Source organism: Neopsephotus bourkii, unplaced genomic scaffold, assembly GCF_033783945.1.
Source record: "Neopsephotus bourkii isolate Nb327-2 ecotype Australia unplaced genomic scaffold, CSIRO-AGI_Nbou_v1 NB_659, whole genome shotgun sequence".
Taxonomy (NCBI): Eukaryota; Metazoa; Chordata; class Aves; order Psittaciformes; family Psittacidae; genus Neopsephotus; species Neopsephotus bourkii.
The window spans coordinates 3,009,295-3,037,120 of NW_026901158.1; the positions used below are offsets into that span (position 1 = coordinate 3,009,295).

The window sequence follows — 27,826 nt, forward strand, 5'->3', positions numbered from 1 at the left end:
ATAACCTGTGTTATTTCCCTGCAGTGTGCTGTTCAGAACCCCCAGTTCTGTGTTCATAGCATTTCTTGATATCCACATACCCAGCAAAACCAGAATATTATTAGTATATATAGAATTAACAGAATTAATTTGTCAAATTGGGATTATGTGGAATAGTTTTACCCTTTTGCAGTCTGTTCCTAGAATGAAGTAACAGAATAGATACTGTACTTGGTGGTTCTTCTGCCCTAATGCCAATTTGATGCTCATTACCCTTTTGTATAATGGTACAGCCTGTTTCAGGTAAGTCCAGCTTGTGATCCCAGCCTACAGCACGAAGGAGATGAGGTAAGTTCTGTTCTGCACCAGCCTCATTCTCAACAGCCTAAGGAGGGAAAACCAGTAGAAGAAAGCAGCACCACATGACAACACAAGGAGAATATTCAGAACCCTCTTTATTCTGTATCAGCCACGTGCTTCACTGGATGCTGGAAGGCTGCTAAACTAACTGGTGCTGCTTGCCTGGGACACAGAAGGAAACAGAAGGGCTGGTGGGTAGCTCAGGAGGTGTCCATGGTTTGTACGGTCTCATCCAACACCTCAATTTCCAGGAGTGCTACATTTTCTGTGAGAACAGCAGTAGTTCCTTTCTCACACTTGTACCTCCCGTACCTGTTAAAGACAGAGGGGACAGTTCAGCTTAAAGATGATGCACAGGAAAAATCTCATTTACAATTTCAGAACTACCCAGATTTCTCCAGAAGTTTCTGTATAAAGTAAGTGAAGGAACTGTGCTTAGTGCAACATCTAAACTGACTGCAGTAACAGAGAACGTTTCAGAGAAATCAGCATTCTTTAGGAAACATCACCTTTAAAACAAAACAGCCCTTTCCAGGTACTTAGTCATTTACTTTCTAGGAGTCAGTGGGATTTCATTAGAGCACTCGCACTAAGAAGGCGTTTTAGCAATTTATATGATATATAATTCTATATTTCTTTTTTGCAACTCTTGAGTAATTATACCAATATCTGAGCTTTGGGTTTCTGTGCTAAAAATTAGCTACATTTCACACAGACTGCCTGTAATCAGGCCATGCTTCTGGCATCTTAATCGCATCTGTCCAGATGCGGTGTTGCCCTTTACACCCATGTAGAGTATAATACAAAATCTCACTTAAAATGTGTAACAAAACTTCTCCCTCATAGATGTCTGCTCAGAATTAAGTGTCACAATTAAGAGTTGAGCAGGAATCTGAAAAGCTCTTTACCTGGAACAGCATAACTCTGCCTTAAAAGCAGGAAAAAAACAGTTTCTTTAAACTTTCCTGTTTTGGCAGTAGATTGAGAAGTTGCACAACTTGTTGCACATAACATAAAAGTACATATTGCAAAACCCTCTAGCAGCCTTGGGGGCTGTGATTTCCCCTATTAGGCAATGGAGTTGAAATTCATACACTTACCTAGGGATTACTCTGACAGAATTAAAGTATTACAGATGCTGGGAAGAACACAGATAATGGACAGCCTTGGGAATACCAACCTGTCCCCTTTCCTGTTGGCCACATCGTACGGACGGAGGAAATCCAGCTTGCTCTTGCTTATAACACAGATATCGATGTTGCTGCCAGAGCCCAGGTCATTGTATATGCCGGCTGCAATGGCATCTCTCACAAGCTGTTTGGCTTCCTCTTCCTAGAAAAGTTAGAAAAGCTGTCACAAATGCTGGCATTTCACAGGGGTGTTTGTCCATGTGACCGGGGAAGCTGTGAGCTCTCGGAACAATACAGGAGATACCAGCACCTTTTTAATCACCACAGCATCAACAGCAGTGCTGAACAGTGCGTTACCCACAGGGAGTACCTTTTATCCTATCCAGGATGGATCAAACTTAAAGAGACAGCCAGGAAAGCAAAGTTCAGATTTTGTTTGCATTAATGAACAGAGAAATAAATAGATTTTATGATTTTTATGTGCCAGGGTTTTGTGTAAGGGTCAAGTTCCCTGCACTGGCCTCTGTGCAACAGCTGTATACACATTAAAGGTTCATGATACTTTAGTTACAAGGCTTCCCTGGGTAGAGAATGCTCTGCAGGACCAAAATCATTTCAATGCTGATGTAGCTTAGCTTAGCTTAACAGTAACTGTCACAAAGCAGCCATGCTCTGTACTGAGCTCGACCTGGCTCAAATGTTCAGTTCTGGTCCTGAACACAAGTGCAGAGAACTTAAACCTGCTGAAAACACTGGTACTGCCTGGTACTGCTGTCAAAATGCTGCAATCTGTAATTAAAGTCTTTCCATTAAGTGAGAAAATGGAAAATGTGCTAGTTTCTGTGCTGCTGCACACTTCAGGAATTCCATAGATAACTGAAGCAGAATACATATTTAATACAGTTCATTTAATGCACAGTGTTTATATATCTTAATAGATAAATATATATATGATTTAGTTAAATATAAAATGTATTATTAATAATGCTAAAATTAGATTTTTATATCATCTATTTTTATATATTTCTAACCCTACTCCCTGTACCAAGTATTTGCAACAAAAGTAGAACAGAAAACCAGAACAGGAACTAAAGCTCTCTATTGCTTATGAAACCACACACTAACCCTGCAGAGCTCTGATTTCTTACAGGTTTTGTGTATCATAGAATCATAGAATAGGGTTGGAAAGATCACCCAGTTCCAAGAGTCCCTCCCCAGCATCCCTATAGCCCCCTTTCAGATACTGGAAGGCTACTTTCTTTTGAGAGGGCAAACATGCAGCTGCTGAAATATGCACGTGGCGTGTAACCCTGAGAAATACACTATGTATATAGCCTGAACCAGAGCCCCACACTGTCTGTGAAACACCAGTAACCATCAGTTGACCGTCTTTTACCAGGACACATTTCATATTCATCAGCCACTCTCCACTAAAATACTGCAACCTGTCCGTAATCATCCTCACCCCTCCCCAATCAGCAGCATGACTGGTATTGATGTGAAGGTGGCAGAAATAAATACAAGTTCTGATCTGCCTGAGAGCCTTCAAGAACAAGAGGGTTGGCAGCTGCACTGGCTCCCTCTACAGCTCCCAGCCAGGGCTTACTTATTTCAAAGGCAGCTTACTTACACCAATCCAGATCCAGCTCTATTAGACATAATCAGTAATGCCTTAGGTTTACACTTACTTATGAAGAAATGCTGCAAAACAAAGTTCCAGATGTTTTAAATCCTGTAAACACCTTGTATGGGCCCCGTCAGTACCAACACATGCCTGTCCCTACCACTTACCATTTGCCCAAGCTCCATCATTCAGCAGGGGCCTTGAGGCCTCTTCCCATGGCACTGAATGTAGGGAAAACAGATTGTGTCCATAGCCACACACTTGAATCTTTTCAATAGCCACTATAGTACATACCTGAACACAAGACCCTTTTTTCAAAGGTGTATAAGGAGCTTACTTGAAAACAACTAGCACATGCCTGTTCCAATAAAGACTAAACCACACCAATCTGGACTCCTATTTTATCAAGTCATTTCTAGCAGGTGCTGCTCAGCCAGCCAAACACAACTACGTTACCATGATCAGTCCTCACTGCTTTGCTGATATTTATTTCACACCTTTGAATAATCTCCTGCCACCAGACCTGGTGAAAAGAGGAACAAACAGGCAAATGATGATAAATGCAGCTTTTCTAATGCCTGCTTCATTTTGAAGGCCTCCGTGTCACTGCCAGTATCCTGCCACATGCCAACAATGATGATCAGCTCCACAGCCCAATCCTAAACCCTCCGATTCCAACAGCAGCTGCACAAGCCCCAGTGTACAAGTGCGGCTGAAGAGGAGCCCAAAATTAGCTCAGCTACAACCACGTCTGCTCCCCGTGCATACCCTGCATTCCCCGATGGCCCTCTGCAAGAGCACTGCCTAATAACAGTATTCCTATAACAGCTTAATTACAGTATTGACCAGGAGGAGGCCTTTATTTCCAGTAAAGTATAGAAACTGCATAAGTCCTTATTTAACTCCAGTTTTATTAGCATTACTCTTTAAAAAACCATAAATTGAACTGCACTTTCTACCAAGCTGACTGGAACAAAACAGCCATGCTGTAAAACTAATTCTGTGCCTTTCTTCACTGGTTTTTGGCAATAAAACTCTGCTAAGTATTTCTTCATTCAGCTGATAGAAAACTGCTTTCACTAACTGGTTGCATGCTAAGGGTACTATAGAGAAAGTAAATACAGTAAAATAAAACAAACATACACATCGATCTGATTTAAAAACGTGATGGCAACCAAAATCATTTTAAGCAATAATACAAATGTTAGTATATGAAAAGCACCACAGCTTACAAAAACTACAGCAGATTGGTGGGAGTTTGTTCCATTCTCCCCTTTAATTTACTCATTTTTAGACAAAAAAGTAAAACTTTATTTAAATAAAATTTGAATATTATTTACTTTCTAAAGTGCACTTGATCAACCTCCTGCTATTAAAACAGTTCTAAAAATACCTAGCACAGGCAGCAGAGCTCAGTGACCGCGCTAAGGCATCCACTGCACCAAGACAGTAAAATGTGATCTCTGCTCTGCCAGCTGATAGAGTGCAGCCTAGTTCATGAACCTGGAATAATTTTCATATTAGAAAACGCTGCTTTGGTGCTCTTTACTTCTCCTTTTGTGATTTAGGAAGGTGACCAGAACGGCCACAAGCAAGGACTGCTGTTTTACAGTCAGAAAACAGGGGGTTAGCATGAAAAGTGCTGACATAGGGGCACGAATGAGTCACTGTAATAATTAATCTTAAAAAACCCTAAAAGTTCAGAGTATATAAAAGGAGCACTTCCTACTTTATGGTTGCAAAGACCAAGCTAACTGGGAATATCATTCTCTTGGGTCCACACTGCTTCTTAAATGAGATTACCATGAGAGTGATGTACTGTAACACAAGTCGGTCGTGACAAGCAGCACTTTATAGAGCTATCTGTTTGTCTCCATCACCACATCACACAATGTGTCCCAGGACTCCAATGTGCAACTCCATTTACCACTACATGACAAATGGGCAGCACCTGTAAAAGGCACAAAGAGGTCCAGCTCAGCCGTGTAATGGTCACCGCAGATGTACCAGAGTGCTGGAGGGGGGAAAAAGCAGACCCTCAAGTTCATTAAAGTGACCAGTAATGGATCTTCCAAAATGTGTCTTAGGAATAGTACAGTAAAGGCTAAAATAAATAACTCAGCATGGAAGGCTAATCTGAAACGGTGTTTGATAAATTATTTATAACACAGACAATTGTCTGCATTTAATATTGGTGCTACTGGTAGCATCTTTAAAAGATGATTTATGTGTTGTAATGCCATTAAGCTTTATATGGGCCCACTGCTAGCTATAAAGTCTGCTGAGATTTAGAGAATGAGTTTTAAACTGTCACTGCAACATCATAGTAGATAGAGCCAGTATTAAATCTTTACTTTAAACCTGTTATCTGGAGAGTTGCATTTTGTGGACACTCAAGAACTGATAGATTACCTCTCTGCAGCTGCTATGCTGCAAGTCCCAAACAGCACCAATGAGGAACTTTTACACATTATTCTTGTATATGACTTGAACCAAGTTTCTCTTCTCACTTAAGCGATTTCTAGATTTCAAATGCTACCAAAGGAAAAAAGAGACACTTTCCTGCAGAAGATGTGGCTATTTCTACATCACATCAATACTGCCTTTATGAGCAGATTTTAAACAAGTTTATCCTTATCCCTCCAACAATAAAAGAACAGCTGGAATGATTTTGAGAGTATTCTTTTCCCAGCATTTGGTAACTTTGCAAACAAGTTAAATCTGGAAAAGCCATCTCCTGTTTAAAAACTAGAAAGGATAATTTCTTTAAGTTCTTACCCAAGTGAAATGAGCACCTTCTGCAGGTCACCAGGAGGCTGTCACAGATGGCATACATAGTGCAGTGCTCCAAGAGCAAGTCTTGCCAAGAATTTGCAGCACAGTGCACAATGAATATTTGCATAGGAGGGATACAATGGTGTCTAACAATATTTGTAAGAATTAAACCAAACCAAATACCACACTGGTTTTTACAAGAGAATGAAATGCGTTCCTAGGATGTAAAAAGTTGATCCTACTTTTAAGTGAGAATTGACAAGACGCAGGTGGGGAGGGGAGGAAAAGAATCAGAAGCCTCAGGAAGGACAATGATAATAAAAAATAGATCTATAAAGGAGTGGTGGGAATTTGGGGCTGGGAAAGCAATACCTCTTGAAGGACATAAGCACCTACAGAAGCATAATTAGATTTCGGAAGAGTAATCAGCCAAGTACACCATGTGAGAGGATGTGCAAGTCTGCCTGCAGGGAGAAGCTGCGGTAGAGATCAATATGTAACTGGAAGCAATGCTAAAATCTGCTGGCTAAGTCCAAAGAGAGAACAAAACTGAGAAGCAAAGTACTTTGTGTTTTTCTTGTAAGGGGAGGTTGAAAGACTCCATTAGTGAGAATGAATTTGGTTTGGCTCCCTTCTGAGGCTGGAAAGGGGCTGGCACCTGTAACTTAAACTGCTCAGATTTAACAAGTCTTCACCAAAACAAAAAAAATCTGCATTTCAAGCAGGACCCCATACACGGATGAACAACCTCACTTCAAATTTAGGGTTTTTATTAGACAAAGTAGTTTGCTTCTCTCTCCTCTCTGAGCAGGTGAATGAAACCCAAGAGCAGGCAGGCCTTCTAATATGACCCTCACCTACCTTCCTTCCACTATCTTTTTCTGTTTGTGCTCTAAGACGTTACCAAGTTCGAGGTGGAATGCTGAGACGTTACAGTCCAGACAAGGCAAAACAGGCTCTTAAAAGAGGTAACGTAAGATCAGGATTCCCAGTCACAGAAAACCAGATTAAACTGACATGCCAAAGGAACACAGCACAAAGAAACATTTACAAAGTAGAAGCTGCAGGTAGGAAGAATTAAAGCAACTACTGGCAAAGGGGTTAAGAACATCAGAATCTGGAAGACCAGCAGCAAGTTTATTTTTACTGAACAGATGTGAAAGGCTAAAAAACCAGAAGTGTATTAGTTTCTAAAGCAGAAAGGGGAGAGGGCAGTGAAACAGTGACTCTTCCTTTGCGTGTTAACTAGCCAGGCTGGTTTAAATCAAGGTAACACACACCATGTTATTTACCAGTTCTGCTTCCACAGCCTTATTTAAGAAGAAAGTGAAATGCTCCAAGTTCTGAATTATTACCTGAATTCACTTGCAGGAAGGCAAATGCATGACTCAGTATTTGCACAACAAACAGTGTCAAGGCCTCAAAGGCTATTAAACATGATGAGAATTTTCGCTCCAGGACACATCCTGTGCTGTGGAACTTCTGCTCGGAGCAGTGACTTCAAATACATTTGTCTCAATTCTAACTTGGGTTTCAGAGCTGGACTTGCATTTAAAAGGAAAAACAAAAAGCCCAGCCAGTTTCATTCCTGTATTTCCTTGGGCTGCTGCATTCCTCTGTTTCTCACTGGGCATTCTTACATGCAGTCTATGGCACCACCACAGCACATGAAAAGGGAAAACTCCAACTTGCTTAAATCCCTGGATTATGAACACATCGGGGTTAATGTGCTGCCTGCTTTACAGACAAAATACAGAAAAATTAGGAAGTAACAATCTTGAGCTAAAAACGTGGCATGGGCAGGAAACGACGTAAGAGGAAATGTGAGCACAGCACTGAGCAGCAGTCTTGAAACTCAGCAATTGAGTTCTTACACAAACATCTTTCCATTGATCCACAGATCACAGATGAGGTAATTCTTCAGTGCACCTCACGTCAGCCTTGCTGTGAACAATATGCAAGTCAATGTTTATTTTTCTAACTGCTTTCTATTAAGAACTTCCCAAATAAAATGCACCTTAGTTCCTAATTATTGTTCTTGGCGATTACAGCTCTTGCATGTTCCGATGGCAGACGCCTGCACCCAGACTCATCATCACCTCCCCCTTTCTGATACCCTACACCACACAAGTATAATAAACCATGTTAATATTTCATACCAGTGTGAAATATGCTGGAGTATCAATTCAACATCTGCTGTCTTTAGGGTACTGGCGTCCCGCAGAGACACTTTCAATTTGTAATTGAGTTCTATACTGAATTAATCAGCAGTTTATCTTTTTTAGTAAAATAATGTCTTCCCCGCTAACCTGGATTTACATTAACAATTTATGCCAAATTACCTGCCAAGGCAAGAAACTTACGATTCGGAACTACTATTCCACAGCATCAGTTCCTACGTGCCATTCCTTACACAAAGATGACTACAGTATGTATTTCCAGTGGTACAGAATTAAATGACAAGCTCCTTTCACAACTACAGGATTTCTTTCACTATTATTCCCATGCTCTGAACTAAGAAGGAAAACTCACTCCATCCATTGCTGCTTCTGTCTGCGTGAAGTTCATGGATTTTTAGGGAACTAAGTCCCAAAATAAAAGATGCTGCTCAACAGCAACAGAGCTGTAAATTCTGCCAGGCTGGAAGTTCTCCCACAGACAGCACAACACCCTCAGTTTTCTATACAGCTACGTTCCCATGCAGTGACACACTGAGCCTCAGCTGCCAGGAAGAAGCCAGTATGTAAACCACACAAAATATGACAACTGCTATATATTACTACTGCATATCAAAAAAAATAATATCCAGCCATAACACATGTCCTTCAAATAAAGCAGATCTGTTCATCAGCCTGTCCCTCTGAAAAAAGGATGGAAGGGAATGAAGGTCACCACCTGGGAGAAGTCTTGGGATAGTTTTTCCTTCCCAATACCCCAAATTGCTCCATGCAGCTCAGTGGCTGAAGGGAGCTGCCCCCCCCTCCGGCCCTGGCTCCCATTCCCTCTTCCCTGCTCAGACAAGCCTTCCCCTGCCTGCACAGCCCTTGCCGCAGGAGCAGCACTCGGGCTCTGTGCCATGTGAAATATTTTCCAGTGTGTTTTGCCCGTGTTCTGCAGTTCGGGGAGATGCACAAACTGAAACAATTTACACTGCAACACCTGCTCCTGAGAAATGCATCAAAAATAATTACCTGTCCTACATCTACCCTGTGCAGTGAAATGATCTCTTAACATGGAGCCCTGCTTCTGCAGGGCTTGTCTACATTATTACATACAAAGTTTAAGTGTTACTTTCATAAAGGTGAAGAAATTGTTGCTCTTTGTCATGCAGCAAGGCCCAATTTAAACTCGGGTAAAATTTATTTCCCTCGATGCAGTCTGTAAGCAGAAAACTAGAAGAAAGTGCTACAGGGCATCACAGGTACCTCAGACTGATCCTGTCGGCGGTTTCCCACCTGATTTCTGCACAGAGCCTGCGTGTGATATATTCAGAAAGCACACCTCAGAACACTTCTCCAGTAATCCTACCCACTCCAGAGCACAGCTAGCTAGCGCGTTTTGAATCAGCCCGTATTTCCTGTCTCATGCTAGTTCTGCAAAGGAAATCAATCCAAGGCACAATCCTGTGAAAGCAGATGAGCACAGTATTAACTGTCCAACGTGGCAAACAGAAACCAGCTTATCATAGAATAATTTTAATCTAAAAATAAGAAATAGCACAGTAAGCCTTTATTTTCTGCATGACTCTATGCACTAACACCCAGTATGTACCCGTGGAAGCTCATCTCTCTGAAGAAGATGGTAACACAGGTACATAAGGAAAGCACAAGATCTCTGTCGCCACAAGCGCTGTCAAAAAGGGCACTGAAGATATGCCACTAACAGTCTCAGTTCCTGTCACTGGGTAATGAAATAAACAGATACACAGAGCACATAAATACTAAGTACTTATTTTTGTTCGCCGAGTCAGATTTTTTTCCCTCCCCATTTACTTAATCTCTGTGTTTGACACCAACAGGGGTTCAAGTATCTCAGGCAGGCTCTCCAGCTTAACTCTGATAGTCTGGCTTGATCTCTATTGTCTGCTGCCCGAGTTCAGCCGACAAACCTCCCAGCAAGTGGTCACCTTCCCATGGAGTCATTAAACCTCCAAATGTCAGCTGGTGGGATTAGCCTGCAGACTTCCACACCTGAGCCCTATGGCAGGGACACAGGCATTTTGATCACCATCACTAATGAATACAGAATTCATATGCAGCTTGTCATTGCTCTTGCGCCTCGAATCACACAGATGCAGGCTAAATAAGACTGATGAGACAACTATTGTTGAAGATTAGAGAGTTTTGACAGTTTCCCAAAATAGCTCACTATTATTGTCTGTAGTTAACAAACAAAAATAATACCACCATATTGAGGGACAGTAGGAAAGAGGAGCATGGAAAGATTTGAATGATCTCTATGGCAGCTGCTGGAAAATGGAAGAAAGTGATATGTTTTCATAATATTTTGCACTATGCCTGATGCATTATTTTACTGAACTGAGAGGTACGCAGTGAAAGCTGCATCAGGAGAACATTTTGCCTCACTGGGGATATGGGAAAACTCAAAAATACCTCAAAAACCAGTGACAAAACAACACTGTGGACCCAAAGAGCCCTAGTCTACAAATTTTGCAGCTTCAGTGCTTACTTTGTATAATTTCTTTGTGAGAACACCTACAACTATTACTGGAAAAGGCTCCAACTCCTCCTGCCTGCTCATCATCTCTCCTTTTGCAGAGGATTACCCAAACCTGCCAGCTGAATTGCTCATAGGATTGCTCCTTAACCCATGCTTGGCAGAACCAGATGAGTTAACTAAAGTAATCACACTGCAGAACCATCACTAAAGCAAACCTGGCCAGCAGCTGAAGGAGTGACCATCACTGGCAGCAGAACAAGATGCCACTTTTCAGACAGCACAGTTTGTGCCTATGCTCCAAGTGGGATATAGTCAGAACAGCCCCCTTTTAATCTGTTCTTACCCCTCCGGAATATTTCCATTTTCAGTACCATGAGATTTCCTGCCACACTTAAAAAACTAAATAAGAAAGGACTGTAAATATAATCTCACTTTTTTCGGGTGATCTACCTAGAAAGAATTATTAAATACTTGCATACTTGCCTGCTTCCCTTTTCCATGCCCCTGAACTCATCACATAAAGATTTACTCCATTCTCCCTGCAACAATTCCACTTTCTGTGGCTTCTACTGATTCTCTTCAGTTTGACTCCTCTTTTTATTAAACCTGGCTGTTCTGATGAAATACAGAAATGAAGTTACAAGCAGCCTGTTTCCTTGCCTAAGCAGAAAGCTCTTGTCAGAAAGCTCCAACATAGCCTTGCTGTACATCAAGTAATTCTTCTACGGACAAAACGCTTCTACTTTCCAAACAACTTAAGTCAAATACCACAATAAAATACATAATAACCCCAATCTACCTAAGAATTCACCACCCACAGTACAGATGAACCCAGAACTCCAGCATTTAACACTGTAGACTTTTTCCCCAGATCATGCTGGTTTCCATCCCCACCACCTCAAAGTATTTCTTCACTACTGTTTAACACCAGAAGGCATTAATGCATTTGCAAAATCTGACTCTAAGGTTTAAGAACCATGTGGCTACTCTATCAAAATGCTATTGAAAGAAAAATTGGCTGCAACGAAAGATCTAAGCTCAGAACACTCTATTAGATGTGCTGTTCTTCCATTTATGTTTTTTAAAGTAGATCTATAGCTGCCCATATGACAGATTAATATTGTTCCACAGTACTTAGGTGCTTGGCATTACATTTCTGAAGCATCTACAGGCCTTCAGGGCTGAAAGTGTTCACATCTTCAACAATCTATAATGGTTCCTCTAGAGGCCAGCACTTGCTTCACAATGAAACAGGCCTCCATAAATCAGACTGCAGAAGTGGCACTTGTGTACGTCACCATCTATCTTAGCAGTTCCTCTGAAGGATGTTGGGTAAAGATCATCTCCCAGCATTGCAACCAGGGAAAGGACCATCACAGTTGGCATTGATAAAGCATGTGCTACTTAAATCTGAAGACACACTAAGTCTATGGAAAAAAACCACATCCTGCTGGTGTTAGCACGCCTCAGGCAGTGGTAGAAGCTTCAGCAACTCATCTTCAAAAGGCAGAGAGCCAGGGCTCTAGAAACCTGCAGAAATTGGCTAAGCCTGCAGTCTTCTTTTTTTTATTTCTTTATTTTTTTAGGTTTTATTTTTTTTTCGAGTTGAGCATCTTCAAAGTCTACGATTCTAACTGTAGGGCACAGCAGCTGCCACTGCAGATTTGATCCTCGCCGCTTTTGGCAGCTCTCAACTTGAAATTCTAGCAAAAGAATTTTTCAAGTTGCTATTATTGCCTGTCATGGATTTATAAATATTGTGCACTATCTGCTGTGGCATGGCTCTCATGGGACACCAGTGCATGCCAAAAGCATAACAGAATGAAAAACAGCCCCTATTCTTCAAATAAATGCTAATTTTTTTTAACTGTGCTCACACAATGCGTTTGGTGATCAGCTTCAATAGTACAGAATATATATCAGAGGCAAAAAAGCTGATTGTCTTTTCCAGTAGTATTCAGCTGCTACTTTCATTAAGCTTGTTTAATTACATTCCAGATGCTAATTTGCAAGTTGATACCAGAGGGTGCAGGACAGTTTGCCTTTGAATCATTTTTCTGTGATGTGATGGTCTTGAAGCACACCACTACCCTCCAGTAGCCCTAGCAAGATATTCTGACAATTAGTGCAAGAGAAAGCAGCATTGATCTTGACAGAAAAATATTAATCCTCTACCCATTTTACTAAATTAATCTCCAGGAATTTTAAGTTTACCACCATTGCCATTTCATAGCAATATTATGTAAAATATCCATAGCATACCTCAGATTTGGTTTAATTTCAAGAGAAATATCATTTGTTATTTTGTTCCTTTACTAGAAAAAAAACAAACCACATCTGACTTAAAAGGTAAATATTTTAGGCTGACAGCTATAACAAATTACAAAGCAGCATTTAAGAGGGCAGTTGAGGATATCACCTGGATCTTTGCTTGTTTAGTTATGATTAAATTAATAATTTACTATTAACAATATTCTCTTATTAACAGAATATCTGGGAAAAACAAAGGAAGGGTTAAGATGCACCCAAGCCTCAAAGATCTAAATATCTATTTCAACAAATTGGTAGGCTCTATCTCTACATGCTTGTTATACCAGTGAATATCTGCTGCCATTTATGGTTGTATACGAAGACAATTTAATTAGGATGACCTTTCAAATAGAAAAAGTTGGAGATTTACCAATTTTTGGTGCCTTTTTCTGGTTGCTCTTACACAAAGAATGTCTTAAAATACAAGTTTGAAAACTAGCTGAGAATACGATGAAATTTTTAGTTTCGTAGCACAGCCCTGACATTTATAGCTTTGAGAGCAGACTATTACACTGGAGCTGTTGATTCCAAGGATTTGTAGTTCATGTTTTCAGTATGAATAGCACACATGCCAAGCACACGGTCACACAAGGGGCTGGAAAAAGAAACTGTCATTCTTAAGAGAGGCATGAGGGGAGAGGGAAATACCTCTATCTAGTGGCTCTTCATCAGTCATGCAGTGTAATGCACTGAGAGAGGAAACCTGAGTGCCTATTAAAAATACTCCCAATATTTCTGATAACATTTATGAACACCCCAGAGCCCTGAAGTCCAGTGTCTTCAGATACCACCCAAACCACTGCAGCAACACAGAAATCCTGATCTTACTGCATTTTTGCACAATTATTTCATACCTACAGAAAAGGAGCCAGTTCCAGCAGTAACTGGAAAAGTGCTTATTACACACTCTTAAGCAGTTTCACTGATGGAAAACTTCTTGAAACCAGATGGGTTTTTTTAATCAACCGGTATTACACATCACATTTCTTCAGGAGATGTGACAGAGCACGACATCAGTTACACCTGAACTTTAAAAAGTGATCAACTTTAGAGGAACTCAGTGGACTTATGGAACCATCACCAGAAAATATAGCGCATTTGAAGGGAAGGAAATGACCCACAGCAATTGCATGACAAATATGAGGAACTTCTGAAGACCTTTTCTGAAAGAAATCAACTCAGTACCGGCAAGATTTGTTGTATTTCAGGCTGAAATGACTGCAAGTCTTCGTGTTAAAAGTAATTTTTAATAGGTTCAATTTTCAGTCCTGTTGAATTCATTTTTTTCTTTACCATGTAAATATTAATCAACTGGAATGGTAAGTATTCTCAGAAAGTCTAAAGAGCTTAATGTGGTTTAAAAAAGGGCTTGACATTACTGAGGCATTTTACAAAACACAGTTACAGAAAGCCCTTTAATTGTTTTCATCAATAGTCTGTCTGCAGATAACTGGATTTTTCACTCTTTAGTTAACAGGCACTGAACATAACCAAGTGTAAGGAAATACTATAGATACTAATGTGCTGCATACACACATAATTGAAGAGCTTATTCTGATCTCAATCACGGCACTCCAGCTTTTAGCTCCCTGAATGATTCTCTGTAATGAGCAACCAAACACTTTTTCAATTTTTAATCAAGATTATCAGCAAAACACAAACAAGCCACGACCTTGTAAATCTTCTGATAATCAGCTTTTAAGTAGATAATAATGGAAGTACATTGACTAGTTCTGAACATACCCAATCAAGCAGAAATCTAACTAGTTTCGTATACTGCTTGAGCGTTTCTTGTTGATTTTACAATCCTGTGTTCTCTTCTTAAAATTCAAAGAGGAGGGGGTCTGACTACTGATGGCAAGACAGCAATATTGACTATGCAAGTGCTGTTAAATTCCTGGTCAACTCTAATCAGCAAATGGTATGGTTTTAAAGCTTTCACCTACATTCAAATCACACAAGCATTTCCATACACAAACACACAAGCAGCTGTGTTCCTTTAAACTTCATTTTACCCATCATTTTTTACAGCTTTGCAGTAAGCTGACATTAGTACATTTTAAGTGCAGGGAAACCAGAGCAGATTTAACTTTATTTAAAGCTTCAAGCCTCTTATGATCATGAGGATTGTTGAGAGAAGAAAACTGAGGTTTTAAAAGAAAAATTCTTACCTCCATGTCTGGTTTGTATTTATCTTCAAACACCGCCATAGCTGCCAGCGACCCAGAACCTGTGGCAACAGAATTAGGACAGTACTTTAGCCAGTGTATTTCAATACAGTCTTTTCTTAAGAAAGAGATAAACATCAGCATTACAAACCACACTGAAGTCTACCTTACTAGCCACTAAGTCCAGAACCTAATTTAATCCTAAATTCATAGCTAGGGCACACAGACCTATGTCCATCTTGACAGTATCTTTTTGCTATTTTGAAGACTAAAATAGAAAAATGAGGTAGAAAAAGAGTTAACCAAATGCTACCGTTTGTAATTCCTACTCCTCCATTTCTCCTGCCCCACTTTTGTGCCTGGCCACATTAGAGGGTATGTCACTTAATACTAAAGACACTCAGAATGAATAGATTGCTTTAACGAGCTGCCCTGGCACAGTCACCTTTACACATGGGGATGAGTAAACCACCAGTGGTAATAGGGTAGTGGCTGCTGCCATGAGGTTATTCCCTTTACCTTCTTTTAAACAGTTTATTATGCATTTACTTTATGCCATTATTTTTACACTGAACAGCAACAGCCGAACAGACAAAATGACAGACATGAGAACACGAGTTTAACATTACTTCTCTTAAAGGATGCAGTGCAAGTGTAGTAATAGAACAGAAGCCATCTCTACCCAAAGCACTGCAAATGCAGGTGCTATAAATGTGCTTTCTGTAAATTAATACAAAAAGCAGTATGATACTATCTGAAACTATAAGCTTGCTTTGTTCAGAAAGAGTGAGTCTTTAGGAAGGTATTTTGTCTGTCTGTGGACCTAACCATATTTCAGAGAGCACTACTTTTGGGGAGTGAATAAAGTTACCTGCAATTTTTTACTCCAATTAGAAGATTTTTTGGCATTTATTACTTTTTAACTTGTTTTGCATACTGCTATCTGTTTAGCTGGGTCACAGAGAAAGCCATATCTTCTATTTAAAATGATTTGTGTATATCACTTGACCACCTCAATGGTTTAGTGAAAGAAAAAGGCAGCGATTAAACAGTTTCAAATGAGGTGTCCTGCTGATTTTATCAAGTCTGCTGAATGTATAATGAAAAAGGAGAAGCTGACAGTGACACTGTTGAGAAAATACAGACTACCTTATCTGAACCATTTAAGGAGGTCCAATTATAGATCAAATTTAAAGGGTAGAAACAGCAGATTTACAGACACAAATCAATGAACATGGTAATCCCAACGAATATGACAGATACTCCTGTTACAGAATATTGCTGTGGTTGAGGATCATTACCTTTACAGTACCAAATACATCACATCTAAAAGCAGTAGGACACTCTAAGTGTGTACTTGTATTACAGGCAATGACTATTCATTTGCACCTTGGAGCAATACACAACTCCATTATTTTTTAAATGCTGAAACTGGGAATAAAGAAGATTTTTAAGCAACTAATAGCAGAAATGAACTGCTGATACAAACAGCTGATATCACAGAACAAACCACAAATCAAAGGAATTTTACTGATCCTTCAAACAAGGTCGCAAGAAGGCGTGCTCCAAAACAAATACAGGATTTTAACCATAAAATAATGCTTCTTGTGGGATGACATAAAAGATTTCTAATGAGAAAAAAAAAGGAGATATGGGCTCAAACTAAGACCACATTCCTGCTACACTTAAATGAAGGCCTACCATAAGCAGAATGGGAAGCCTCAAAACTAGGAAACAATCACCCTTAGATAAGGGTTCTTTGAAATAATTAGTATGAAGACTAAAAAAATTTGCAGGAATTAAAGTATAAAATGTAGCATCTGACAAGTTATTACATTAGCTACTGAGCCAAGAATATATGGTCTTAATTCCTTACAGCTTCTACTGACAAATAAAAATCATCACTAACAAATATTGCAATAATCCCATTCATGGCTCAAACTGGGTTCATCCCTCCAGTTCCTTTTTAAAAGAAGTGCCCAAAAGAACCTAGGGCCCTAACTCAGCAGACTTACAAAGAAGGAAGAAGGGGGGGGGGGGGGGACACGACACACCTTATGCTACATTACATGAAATTCTTTATACACAAATAATTATACTTCTAATTATTTATCTCACTATATTAACAAGACAAATGCCAAATCTAGTATTAATTTGAAATGCATATATGCCAACAGTCCCATAATGTAAGTTTTCTAAGAGCTGTTGAAAGTCTTAATTTCATTGAACCTTCATGTTAGACATTTACATCTGCAAACCAAGATCCCACAGAGGGTCTAACAGAACAGGAAATAAAGCTGGAAAAGCCAAATAAACTTGTCTGGGTTTTTTCTCTACTGTTTGTAAATCCTAAACATAAGCTTTATGAGTACTCTTACTAAGTACCTTAGTAAAAGTCTCACAGCACAGCTGAGCATTCTCTGAAAGAACACATTTTTGTAATCTTAAATAGTACAATGAAAATTCTTTATTCTTACTAGCACCAGATGTAAACAGCATGTTTTACAAACGCAAATAGATGTATGCTTCAGAGTTTCTCCATCAAAACAAATCTGCTGTTTGCCAACACAAATAGGAACTGATTTGAAAAACATTAGTGATATGCATTCACTTGTAGCATGTTAATTAATAAAATCCCTTTATGCCCCTATTTGCACTGCTGGTGGGGCTGCAACCCCCTCACTTGACCATCCACAAAGATGCAGGAAACCAGCAGTGGACAGTTGCTCATGAATTGCAAACTTCACTATCCAGTTACACCAACTTCCCTCTACTTGTCAAATTCCACATACGATCCAAACAACCCCACAATGTTCCAAGTAGTTCAACTGACTTGTGAAAGCTATGCATTGTAACAGGAGAACTAGCAATAAAAAGCTGTGAACTTAAGTAAACATTGCAAGTATGGTTTTCTTATTGCAGTACCTATAAAAGCACAGAAAACTTAGATATTAAGGGTCTATTGAGAACTTGTTTGTATGTGGGGAAAACAGCTGTTCTCTTGTCCATGTATTCAGTGCCCACCAATAACTCATTTTTAACAAGCATGCTTTGCCTTTATGTAGAAACAAGCTTAACAATTCCCAAACATAATGTCTGGAGAAAGATATCCAAACACTGCAAAACACCGTCCATTAATTAGAGATCGATGTTCCCACCTCATACGCAAGAACTGGTTTAAGTCACTACCAGCTAGGATTCAACATTGCTAAGATGCAATAGTTCAACCTCCAATCAATAGAGATAATTAAGCCAAATATAATTGGTCGTCATGTATTTGTATTATACAACATGGGGGGAACCCTTTCAGCTAGATTTCTAAAACCACTATGGTTACACTTCAACAGCCTTGGAAACACAGTCATCAAGAAAAAAAACGCTGTAACAATTCCAAAGAATCATTTTTCCATGTATTTTCTGTGAGCTTTAGAAAAAAATACTCAAAAAGCCTCTACACAGAAAAAAAATATTGATTGCCAAACAAATTATAACAAGCTACAGAAACCAAGATGCAAAGCTGTGTTCTGAGGCAAGCTTTTCAGCCTGATAATCAGCATGAACCAGGTAAGTTATAAGACCAAGAGACTTCTTTTTCTCCTTTAAGAAACATTGGTCATTTCATAAGTTTTCACAAGCAAGTTACTAAAATTTTTCTGGTCTCAACTATAATAAACTCATTTTTAAAATCCCATCTCTCTCCTTGAGCAGTTGTGCCACTTCAGTATTGATTTAAAGCAAAAGATAATTATTGATACATAGCAAAAAAAACCCAACCAACAGTAATTTCCATTGTGTTTTGCAACTGCAGTAGCTTTTCTAAAACAGATGAAGTGGATCTTTTTAGCAGAACGTCCACTGAAGACAACTTCTTATTGCTAAGCACAGTCCATTTTCATCACCCAAGGACCTGTTTGCTACCTCAGCCTGCCACACTGGAGGACGTACAGAGCCTTCAGAGAGCAACATTTAGCACTTCCTAATCCATCACTGTCAGGGCTTCCTGACAGGGCATTTATTCACACGCACTCATTGTTATTCAATTTGCTGTTCATTCTAGGTAAAAATTCAGTGATCTCCACAGCCCCATCGATTGGGGTCATTTTTCACCCTGGTTCCTGGCTGAGAGGGCTGTGTCTCAGCAGTGGTAGTGCTTGCTCTGCAGGACGACATTGCCAACGCATGAAGAGCTGATTTATGAATATGAAGCAACACTGGTACCAGGGGACCAGCTTTAGCCACTAGAGACTGCTGGAACATACTTACTGTTTCCAAAAGCTGAACTACAGACTTCAAGTGCTTTAATTTTATGCATGCATTTCATTATAAGTCTTGGCCAGAAGCTTTCCTAGACAAGCCAAGCAATGAGACAATCTTGCATCGTTTGCTGAAATCCAATTTTGTCCTTTGTCAGCATAAACAGTTTAATTTGATGTTTTCACTCCTGAGTAAGCACTGAGTATCTTTTAAATCTCCCTTTCAAGAGAGGACACCACTCCGTCCATCCACAAACACGCTCCAGCACATTAAAAACAAACAAAAAGCCAACACCACAACCATCTTTCCTATTTGATACCGAATTTCCAAAAATTAACTAGCCAAAAAATAATTTAATAAACTGCTCTTAGAAAACTTCAAAAAATTAACAATAGATTAATCTTAATAAGAACAAAATATAATTTCAACTATTATCTCTGATTTGACCTTTGATACTTTCTCTGCTTTCTTAGTTCTATGGCTCATTTACATGCACAAGCTACTCTTTCCACTAAAATATACACTAGTCAGTGGGAAAAGTGTCAAGTTACTAGGTGTAGAAAGGTAAAGAACATTTACACTGAGAAGGGCTTTGTTTGACAGCACAGCCAAAAGTGACATGTAATCACCAGATACAGACCTGGTACAGCTGACAGCAAATCAAAGTTTAAGCTACAATGAACATAATCCATTGATATTCCGACTTCCTACTTGTTTGTACTTATTTTGCTCCTATGTTATTTTTGTGGAGGGAAAGAGGAGTAGCCAGGATTTTCGGAAACACCACATTTTAAAGCTTTTAAAACACAGGCACATACGTAACCATATACATAATGGAGACTGCAACTTTAGTCAGTCAATCAATCACCTACCAACAGCTATCAGCATAAAGTCAGTTATACTTTTACTTTACTACAACATTGGGTATAAGGCAGTTATAAAATCAGGCATTTACTTTTTTTATGTATCAAAGGCTAAACAATGACATCACATGACTATTCCTTGGATTTTATTTGCCGAGTAACTTACTTCCCAATTCCCGAGGCACTGGCACCATCTATTGGTCCAGAACCACCTCTGCAGGATTTGTATGATTTCATCACAGTTCTCATGACAGAGTTAAACCAGATGATTCAGTTTAAACAGCAGCACTGTTTCAATAGCGCAAAGATCCAAAAAAAAGCCTTTAACATTTCCAAGGATATGTGTTTTATCTAAAGATGCCAACCATGAGCAACACAAAAAAATAAAGTTCTATTTTCCCATGACGGAGACAAAATAAAAGTGGCAATTTGCTTTTCACATGTATTTATCTGGACTCTACATTACACTTCCATAGCATTCCTAAAACCAAGCTCTCTTTCAAAATCATCCAAGTCTTCAAACTGAAACTCAAGGCTGAAATGGTATCTTCTCAAGTGATCAGAGAGCAACCCCAACTGCAACCCAGGCCATGTTTGGAGTTTTACTTTTTTCAGATACACGATAGCCTGAATAGGGCATTAACCTTAAACACCACACATTATTGGCACAAGAGTATTAGTAGCTCAGAAAGCACTAGTTTTCTCTAACTATTTTTTATTCCCAAATCATTCCCTATAAATCACAGAAAACTTAGAACCAATCAAGTTGATAGGTTCAACGCTTCTGTTGAAAAGACTCCTTTTGCCAAAGACTGGGCAAATTCTGTAATTTTTCAAGATGTGTGTGCCTCTTCTTTCAGGCTGTCCTGCAAATTGCAAAGCTTATTATAGTGCATTCTTATCACAGGCAATGTCCAAGCATCCCTCAACAATTAAGGTAACTAAAGAAACAATTTTATTTAGAGAACACAGCCAAAGACAAGTTAAATTCACAAATCAGGATTAGAGATGATTGAAGATTTTCTCATTCTGTATTACTGTCTTCCTGAATGTACTCCTAAGAGGCCTAACTGGGCTATTCAGCAAGATCACAGGTAAATGGACGCACCCAAAAGCCACTTCACAATTAGAAATTATTGCTACTGCAACACCTGTAGCCATTCATCTCCTCTGTAGAACTGGGAAGTAATGGAGCACTGTTTCCACTTTTTAAGTGAGAGACAAGCTACTCCAGAAAAGCTGCTTAGAATTTGCATTCTGCTACCACAAAGTACTTATTATTTCCATGCTATCCTATATTCTTGTTTATAGTTGAGAACACACCAAAGAAGAATGTACTTAGCAAGTATGTATTTTACAATATATTCTGGGCACTGCTTTTGTGATTAGACTCGACAGGGTAGTACGTAAATGCCCAAAAAGCATGCAAACATCTGTGGCTTCAGCTTTCAATATTACCACAATCTCTAACTCAAAACTGAAGAAGACATACACAGAACTGCATCTACTAGAGCTCAAATCACTGCTCCTACAGAAAATGTTACATAGGCAGCAGAACTGGAGTAATAACACTCCATTACCTGATGGTGGATTACTAATGCTAAGTTGACCCCAGCAGTAGACAAAATTAAACCTCTTTATTGAGAAGCTCCATACAGTAGTTAGACCAATTATTGAGTACGAAGCACACCAGGTGTTGCTTCATTACAATGAAAAACCTTCTGGAGTAAAATACAGCTACTTCTTAACAAGAAATACAACAAAGGAGAAAATACTCTCAAAAGGAAAAGCAAATCACATTCTCCCCCCTATTCTCCCCAGTAAAACTACAGAAAAAACTTCAAGTACACTGTAATTCCTCAAGTGAGACTTCATGTGAGCTGTGAGTTTGGGCTATCTGCATATCAAGTTTCTAAGGATATATCTTTTTACAGCAACTTTTTGGGAATCCCACAATTTTCTTACTTAAAGGTATGCTAGGGAATGCAAACAGCAATTTTCCTAATAGCAGGTTTTTGGCAGCTTAAATGGTATAACACCCCAAGTTTTTAAAATGCTAGAAGAGAAAGAGCAGTGCACCTGCCTTACAAATGAAGGTAAGGCTTTTATGTTTGAGGTCTGTAGAGCTCCCAGTAAACAATGGAATTTAAGTAAAACCTTACATAAATCTTTAAATAATAATTTGTTCACTCTTTTTACCAGGTACTTGTGGTACAATACAGAGGAAGTATCACTTACCCATGGTAACATAAGGCAATTTGTCAGTTGATCCATGGGGATATATGCTGTACAGGTGAGGGCCTGTGACATCTACTCCACCTAGAACCAGGGCCGCACCAATGTAGCCTTGATACCTGGGAGCAACGTTTATATGTGAATCAGAAGTCCACAATGAAGCCGCAGTTCCTTAACATGATTACACAAGGAACAGCAAACCACACTTTAACAGCATTGTTAATAAAGAAAAAAGAAACCCATGTGGTTACCTGAAAAGCATTTGCTTCAGCATTCGGTTAGCTGTGGCAACCCTTGGAAGTCGTCCAGTCGATAGTGAATGCAGCTCCAGATTGGAAGAAATCAGCTGTGTCGTCATATCAGTATCTGCAGCTGTGCCCGCTCCACAACAGCTGAAATGAATGATGAGCAAATTGAGAAAAGGTGGGGAGGGCAGGGGAAACAACTCCATACTTTATCCAACAAATAGAAATTTAACCATGAAGGTAACGAAATCAAAGTTTTCATACAGTCAGTATTTTCAGGACACAAGATAGCCTGGTTATGTGCAAATGAAATACTAAAAATCTACAACCCTTCCTAATAAATTATCACATCAATATGGGTTCAAACTTAAACAGGATTTTAGGTTAGGTACAAAGAAGAAGTTATTTACTGTGAGGGCAGTGAGACACTGGAATGGGCTGCCTAAGGGAGCTATGAATCCTCCTGCCCTGGCAGTGCTCAAGCCCAGGTTCGACAAAGCCTTGGGTGAGATGGTTTAGTGTGAGGTGTCCCTGCCCACGGCAGAGGGGTTGGGACTGAGTGATCTTAAGGTCCTTTTCAACCCTAACTATTCTATGATTTTAAAGTACACCCTAATATTGCGGTTTGCAAAGAACATGGCTAAAAATCCCCAGTATTATTTCCAATGCCATTACACAACAAGACACTTTAATACTTACTAGATATTAGGGGAAATGAAGTGTATTTTTGAACAGTTCTTGTCAGCAACAACCATTCCTTCCGTTGCTCTTGTATCTGCTCCCAGGACTATGCCATCCTACAGAAAGTGAGGGTTATTCCTAAAGCCCAAAACTCCAAAGGGGAACTTTCTGGCACCGAGAGCCAGCCCAGCTGCAAGGTGTGGAGCAGCCCAGGGTGAGGGGGATGAGGCACAGGAGCCGGGTCTGTACAGACCGCGCATGACTCAGCAGCGCGGAACCTCCACCACCAGCCAGGCCGGGCCGGGCCGCGCCGCACCGGGCGGCCGCTTCCCACCGAGGGACCGAGCGGCCTCTCCGCGGCCCCACAAGGAGGGGCAGCCGCGCACAACTCGACCCAGGAGCGGAGGAACGGCCCGCGGCCTGGCCCGGCCTCCTCCCCGCTGCGAAACACCGGAGGAACGCGCCAGGTGCCCGCCTCACCTTGTAGACGACGCCGGCGATTGTGGTGCCGGTCTTGCGGGCGGCGGGGAGCCGCTGCCCCTTCTGGGAGAGCTCGGCCTCCAGGAGCGAGTTCCTGCAACACAGGCGAGAAGTGAGGCCAGACGGAGGGCTTCCCCCACGGCCGCGGACCCCAGGCCCCGCTGCCGCCCCAACCCAACCCCGGTAGCCCTGCCCAGCCCCGGCTTTCGCCTCACCGAGCGCAGTTATCGAAGCTGAAGCCGCCACTCGGCGCCTGCAGCACCGACACCGCCGCCATCTTCTCGCTCCCTCAGAGACGGGCGGAGCCCGCCGAGCGCTTCCGGGTCAACCGCAGCGAGGCGGGGCCTGGGGCGGAGGCCGGGCCTGGGGCGGAGGCGGGGCCTGGGCCGCTCCCGCCTGTGGGCTGCGGGGTGGCGGAGCCGGTAATGGGTTATCGGCACGGGCCTGGCCGCGGTTACCGGCACAGGGTCAGGCACCGGGCACCGCTCCGGTTACCGGGGAGGGGCCGTGTTAGGGCATTGTCGACCCTTGCGGGTCGCGGGGTGGTCGAGGAGGTGCCGGTGGTCCCTGGGGACCGGGCTGGTGGGAGCAGGGATGGACAGGAGCGGGCGGGATGCTCATCCTTACTCCTTCATTTGACTTCGTTCTAACGTACTTAAAGTAGAAGAAATGCTGTGTCGCTGGGATGTGGGGCTTGTCTGATAGGTTCGGCAAAAAGCTGTGAAGCTTTAAAAGAAAATGAAGGGAAGATAAAGGGTGAAAACTCCCAAACTTTTAAGTTTCTATCTTGCAAAGAGCCTATAATAGCGTGAGAAAATGGGAACCTGCCTAAAATTTCTGTGCTGTTAATGTAATGGTAATATGGTGAAAGAAAAGATAAATGCCCTTTTCAAAATTAGACAAGTCCTGTTGTACATCAAGGAAGTCAATGAAATTAATCCAGTATTTTCTGGATAAAATACATCTGACCTCTGTTTTAGCTCTTCCTCCAGCTCACTGACCTGTTAAAAAGAATGCCCTAATGTATTGCTCAAGAAAAGAGCTTGTTGCAACAGCTCAAGAAAGGATGCATTTTAAAGCAAGGCAGACATGTGCTGTGATTTTTTCAAAGCCTATCACATATCTAATCTGCTTTCAGTATATCTCTGTGTGTCTAAATGTATAAATGCCTGAAATTAAAAATCTTGTTGAATAAAAAAAATATCTTGTTGAATTAAAAAAAAAAAAAGTTATTTGTTCTGAACATAAAATGCTAATTGTGGGGGGCTCTCTCCTGTAGAACAACGCAAGAAGTAAGTAGCCCATCAGCTTCTTTCCTAAAGGGAACTTCCTCCAAGTATTATACAGAGTAAAGCACCTGCTTTCTTGAGTTGGTTAATGCTCAGAACATGGCATCATTAGGATAGATGGTGTTGCTGAGAGGAGCAGGCCCATGTTTCATTCCAATAGGAATCGTGGCTCTTGCATCAGAAGCAAGTCAGATGTCTCCTGAACAGTACCCAATTAACAGGTAGCCTAAAAATGAAGCTGGGGTCCCACTGTCCAGACCAAATCTACACATCTGCAGTATCACTTTGGTTCAAAATGAGCATTCTCCATCAGTGTGTTACTGAGATGAAAGTGTGCAAATAAAAGTGGGGTGAGTGGGCAAAGCTATTGTGCAATGTCTGCTTTTGCCTCCAGTGTTCAAAAATGCTTGCCAATGGGAAGGAACAAAAACAGCCACAGGGAAGAAAACCAAGCCCCAACTTCCTTCTTGGTTGTGCCAGTCTTGCAGGAAAAAAAACCCATTGTGTTCAGAGTGGAGAAGCTGCAGAGCCAAGTGTGGTGAATAGGAAAGTCCTGGCATGAAAGAAGAAGGAATCAGCTTATGTTAGGGGTCAGGAAGTGAGGGATGGTCTGATTTACAAGTTCTCACTGAGGACACCTTGCAGATGGAGAACTCTGTGACATGTGCTGACGTTGCTCAAGGTTGCTGTGCCACTGGGGTTTGGGGGAAAGGCACCTGATACTCAAAATCTGGAAAAAGAAATGGATGTGCCTGTTTTCCTGAGTGCCCTTTCATTTGTGTTGACTCTCAGAAAGCTGTGTTGCTCTGTCCCACGCTGGCCAGGGGCTCCTGGGGGTACATTACTCAGCTGGTGGAGTTCCAGGGGTCACTTTTTTGGCACAGGCTACATTGGACAGTGTCCTCTGTGGATTCATTGCTCCTGCATCCTGCAGGCTCGGGTGCCTCTTTTGAACTGGAGCACAATATACTAGGAGCATTTGTTCCAGGAGACCATGAAAGACCATTTTAAGATAAGCACACAGAGAACCTGCAATCTTCACGCTCTTCTCCCTTTTCTTTCAACACTTGAGCAACTAAAATCCCATTTTCTTGTATACCAGTTAGGCTGGGAAGCTGCCTAAGAGAAAAGAATATCCTGCTGCCAGATGCTCTTTTTTTATTCTAACACAGTTGTTTTTCCCTTCATTTGATAAAGTTAAAATAAACAGTCTCTGGGGTGAATTACAGGCGTCAAAATTGGATTGGCATACAAACTGTAGAGCAGTTGGTGGTTGGGAGTCTGGGGAAAAAGAAACAGCAGGTTTTAGCTAGAGGGGACAACAGCTTTATTTCCCTCTTGGTCCTTGACAACTAAGCAGATGTCCTACAATTATTGTTTTACCTTCTAGTAATATAGTCTCTTTTCCTATGCTCCCAGGTACGAGACTGGCTCTTTTGCAGATGTGCAGGTACATCTCTTCCCTAGTTCAAAGCCGTCTTAGTGCATCACTAGCTCCATCTATTGCTGGTTAATGGCCAGCTGAGATTCAGACAAATGCTTGTTTCTCCCTCTCAGCTTTATAGGATACCTCCTTCCAGTGCCATTTATGTAAATACAACCGGTGGTCTTAAGAATAAGATCTTTTATGAATATCTTACATAGGCTTTTTCACACCCACTGTATTGCAGCTGCTTCTGGGTTGACGCCCTTCAATGAATACACAGTGGTCCTGTTGATGTTTTGTACATTCCTTCAGAGTCTTCCAGTACAGGTGCCATCAGGACCACTAAACCCTGACAACTGCCCTGCATTCCTCTGAACAAATGATGGGGTAATGGGTGGCATCACAAGGCATAACCACTGTCACTGGGTATCCACTGTCACCTGGTTGGAAGAGACATAATGTCTCTTGGTAAATCTAAAAGTATTTAGGAGAAAAAAACACCGAGGAAAAGAGTGTCAAGTTAAAGTAGTTTTTAAGGTTCTGAACTAGTACATAGAAGAGTGCTTGCATGGTCTCCTGACAGACAGCAAGTGGTCTGTTCAGCAGTTTTTGTATCCTCTGTGAGCATCTAGGGCTACTTTTAGAGCTTACCTTAGCCTGGTTACGATGAACTGTGCTGGAGCTTGAAGATGCAAAGCTCTTTCTTTATTTTTTTAAAGCAGTCCTGAAGTCTGTTTCCAGCCTTAACAAAGCTGCAATCCAGGTTTACCATCCTACAAGACATCTGACAGAGAAGTTGAATAGCACTCCAGACTCATTTCTAAAAACTTACTTGGGATACAAGGAATGTTGGTGTTTTTCACAGCAGGTGGGCATTCAAGCTGAGGCCTATGTCTTTCCAGTTTGTGTATGTAATGTATAAACTCTCAGGTATTTTGGTGTCTGCATTTATACCCTGCCTGTCTTCCCAGTTTGTACTCAGTGTTTTCTTTGTGCATGAGTGCCAAATGACATTTTAAATTCTTGGACCTTTTTTAAAGAGATGGTGGGTAACTTGGAATGTTTAACAAAATCTTTAGTACACTTTTACTCTACAAAGCTTGCATCTGCTCTTGTAGCACGAAAGACAACCATGCTGTTTCTTCAGGGTAACAAGTGGAAATCACTTTTTGCTCTCCAGAATAAGGGGGTGGCAAAAAATGAAGTCTTTGCAGATGAGGTTTTTGATCCTGTAGATCCAGGACTGGCTTTCTGTAAGAGGTTAGAGTGATGGGCAGAAGGTTTCCATTGTTCTAGCATTCTCTGATGGAACAATTTGGCACCTCTT

The 27,826-nt window shown here is 40.9% G+C and overlaps 1 protein-coding gene across 1 annotated transcript; it reads right to left on the reverse strand.

Moving 5' to 3' along the window:
- Window positions 1-414: 414 nt before the first annotated feature.
- Window positions 415-24,139, reverse strand: PSMB7 (proteasome 20S subunit beta 7). The gene is made up of 8 exons (XM_061352588.1): window positions 24,000-24,139; window positions 23,785-23,878; window positions 23,323-23,420; window positions 22,630-22,770; window positions 22,382-22,497; window positions 15,030-15,088; window positions 1,520-1,671; window positions 415-651 (listed from the first exon to the last, which is right to left on the reverse strand). Exons 1-8 carry the CDS (start codon window positions 24,059-24,061, stop codon window positions 540-542), a joined length of 834 nt encoding a protein of 277 aa, XP_061208572.1. The 5' UTR covers window positions 24,062-24,139; the 3' UTR covers window positions 415-539.
- Between the last annotated feature and the right edge of the window lie 3,687 nt (window positions 24,140-27,826).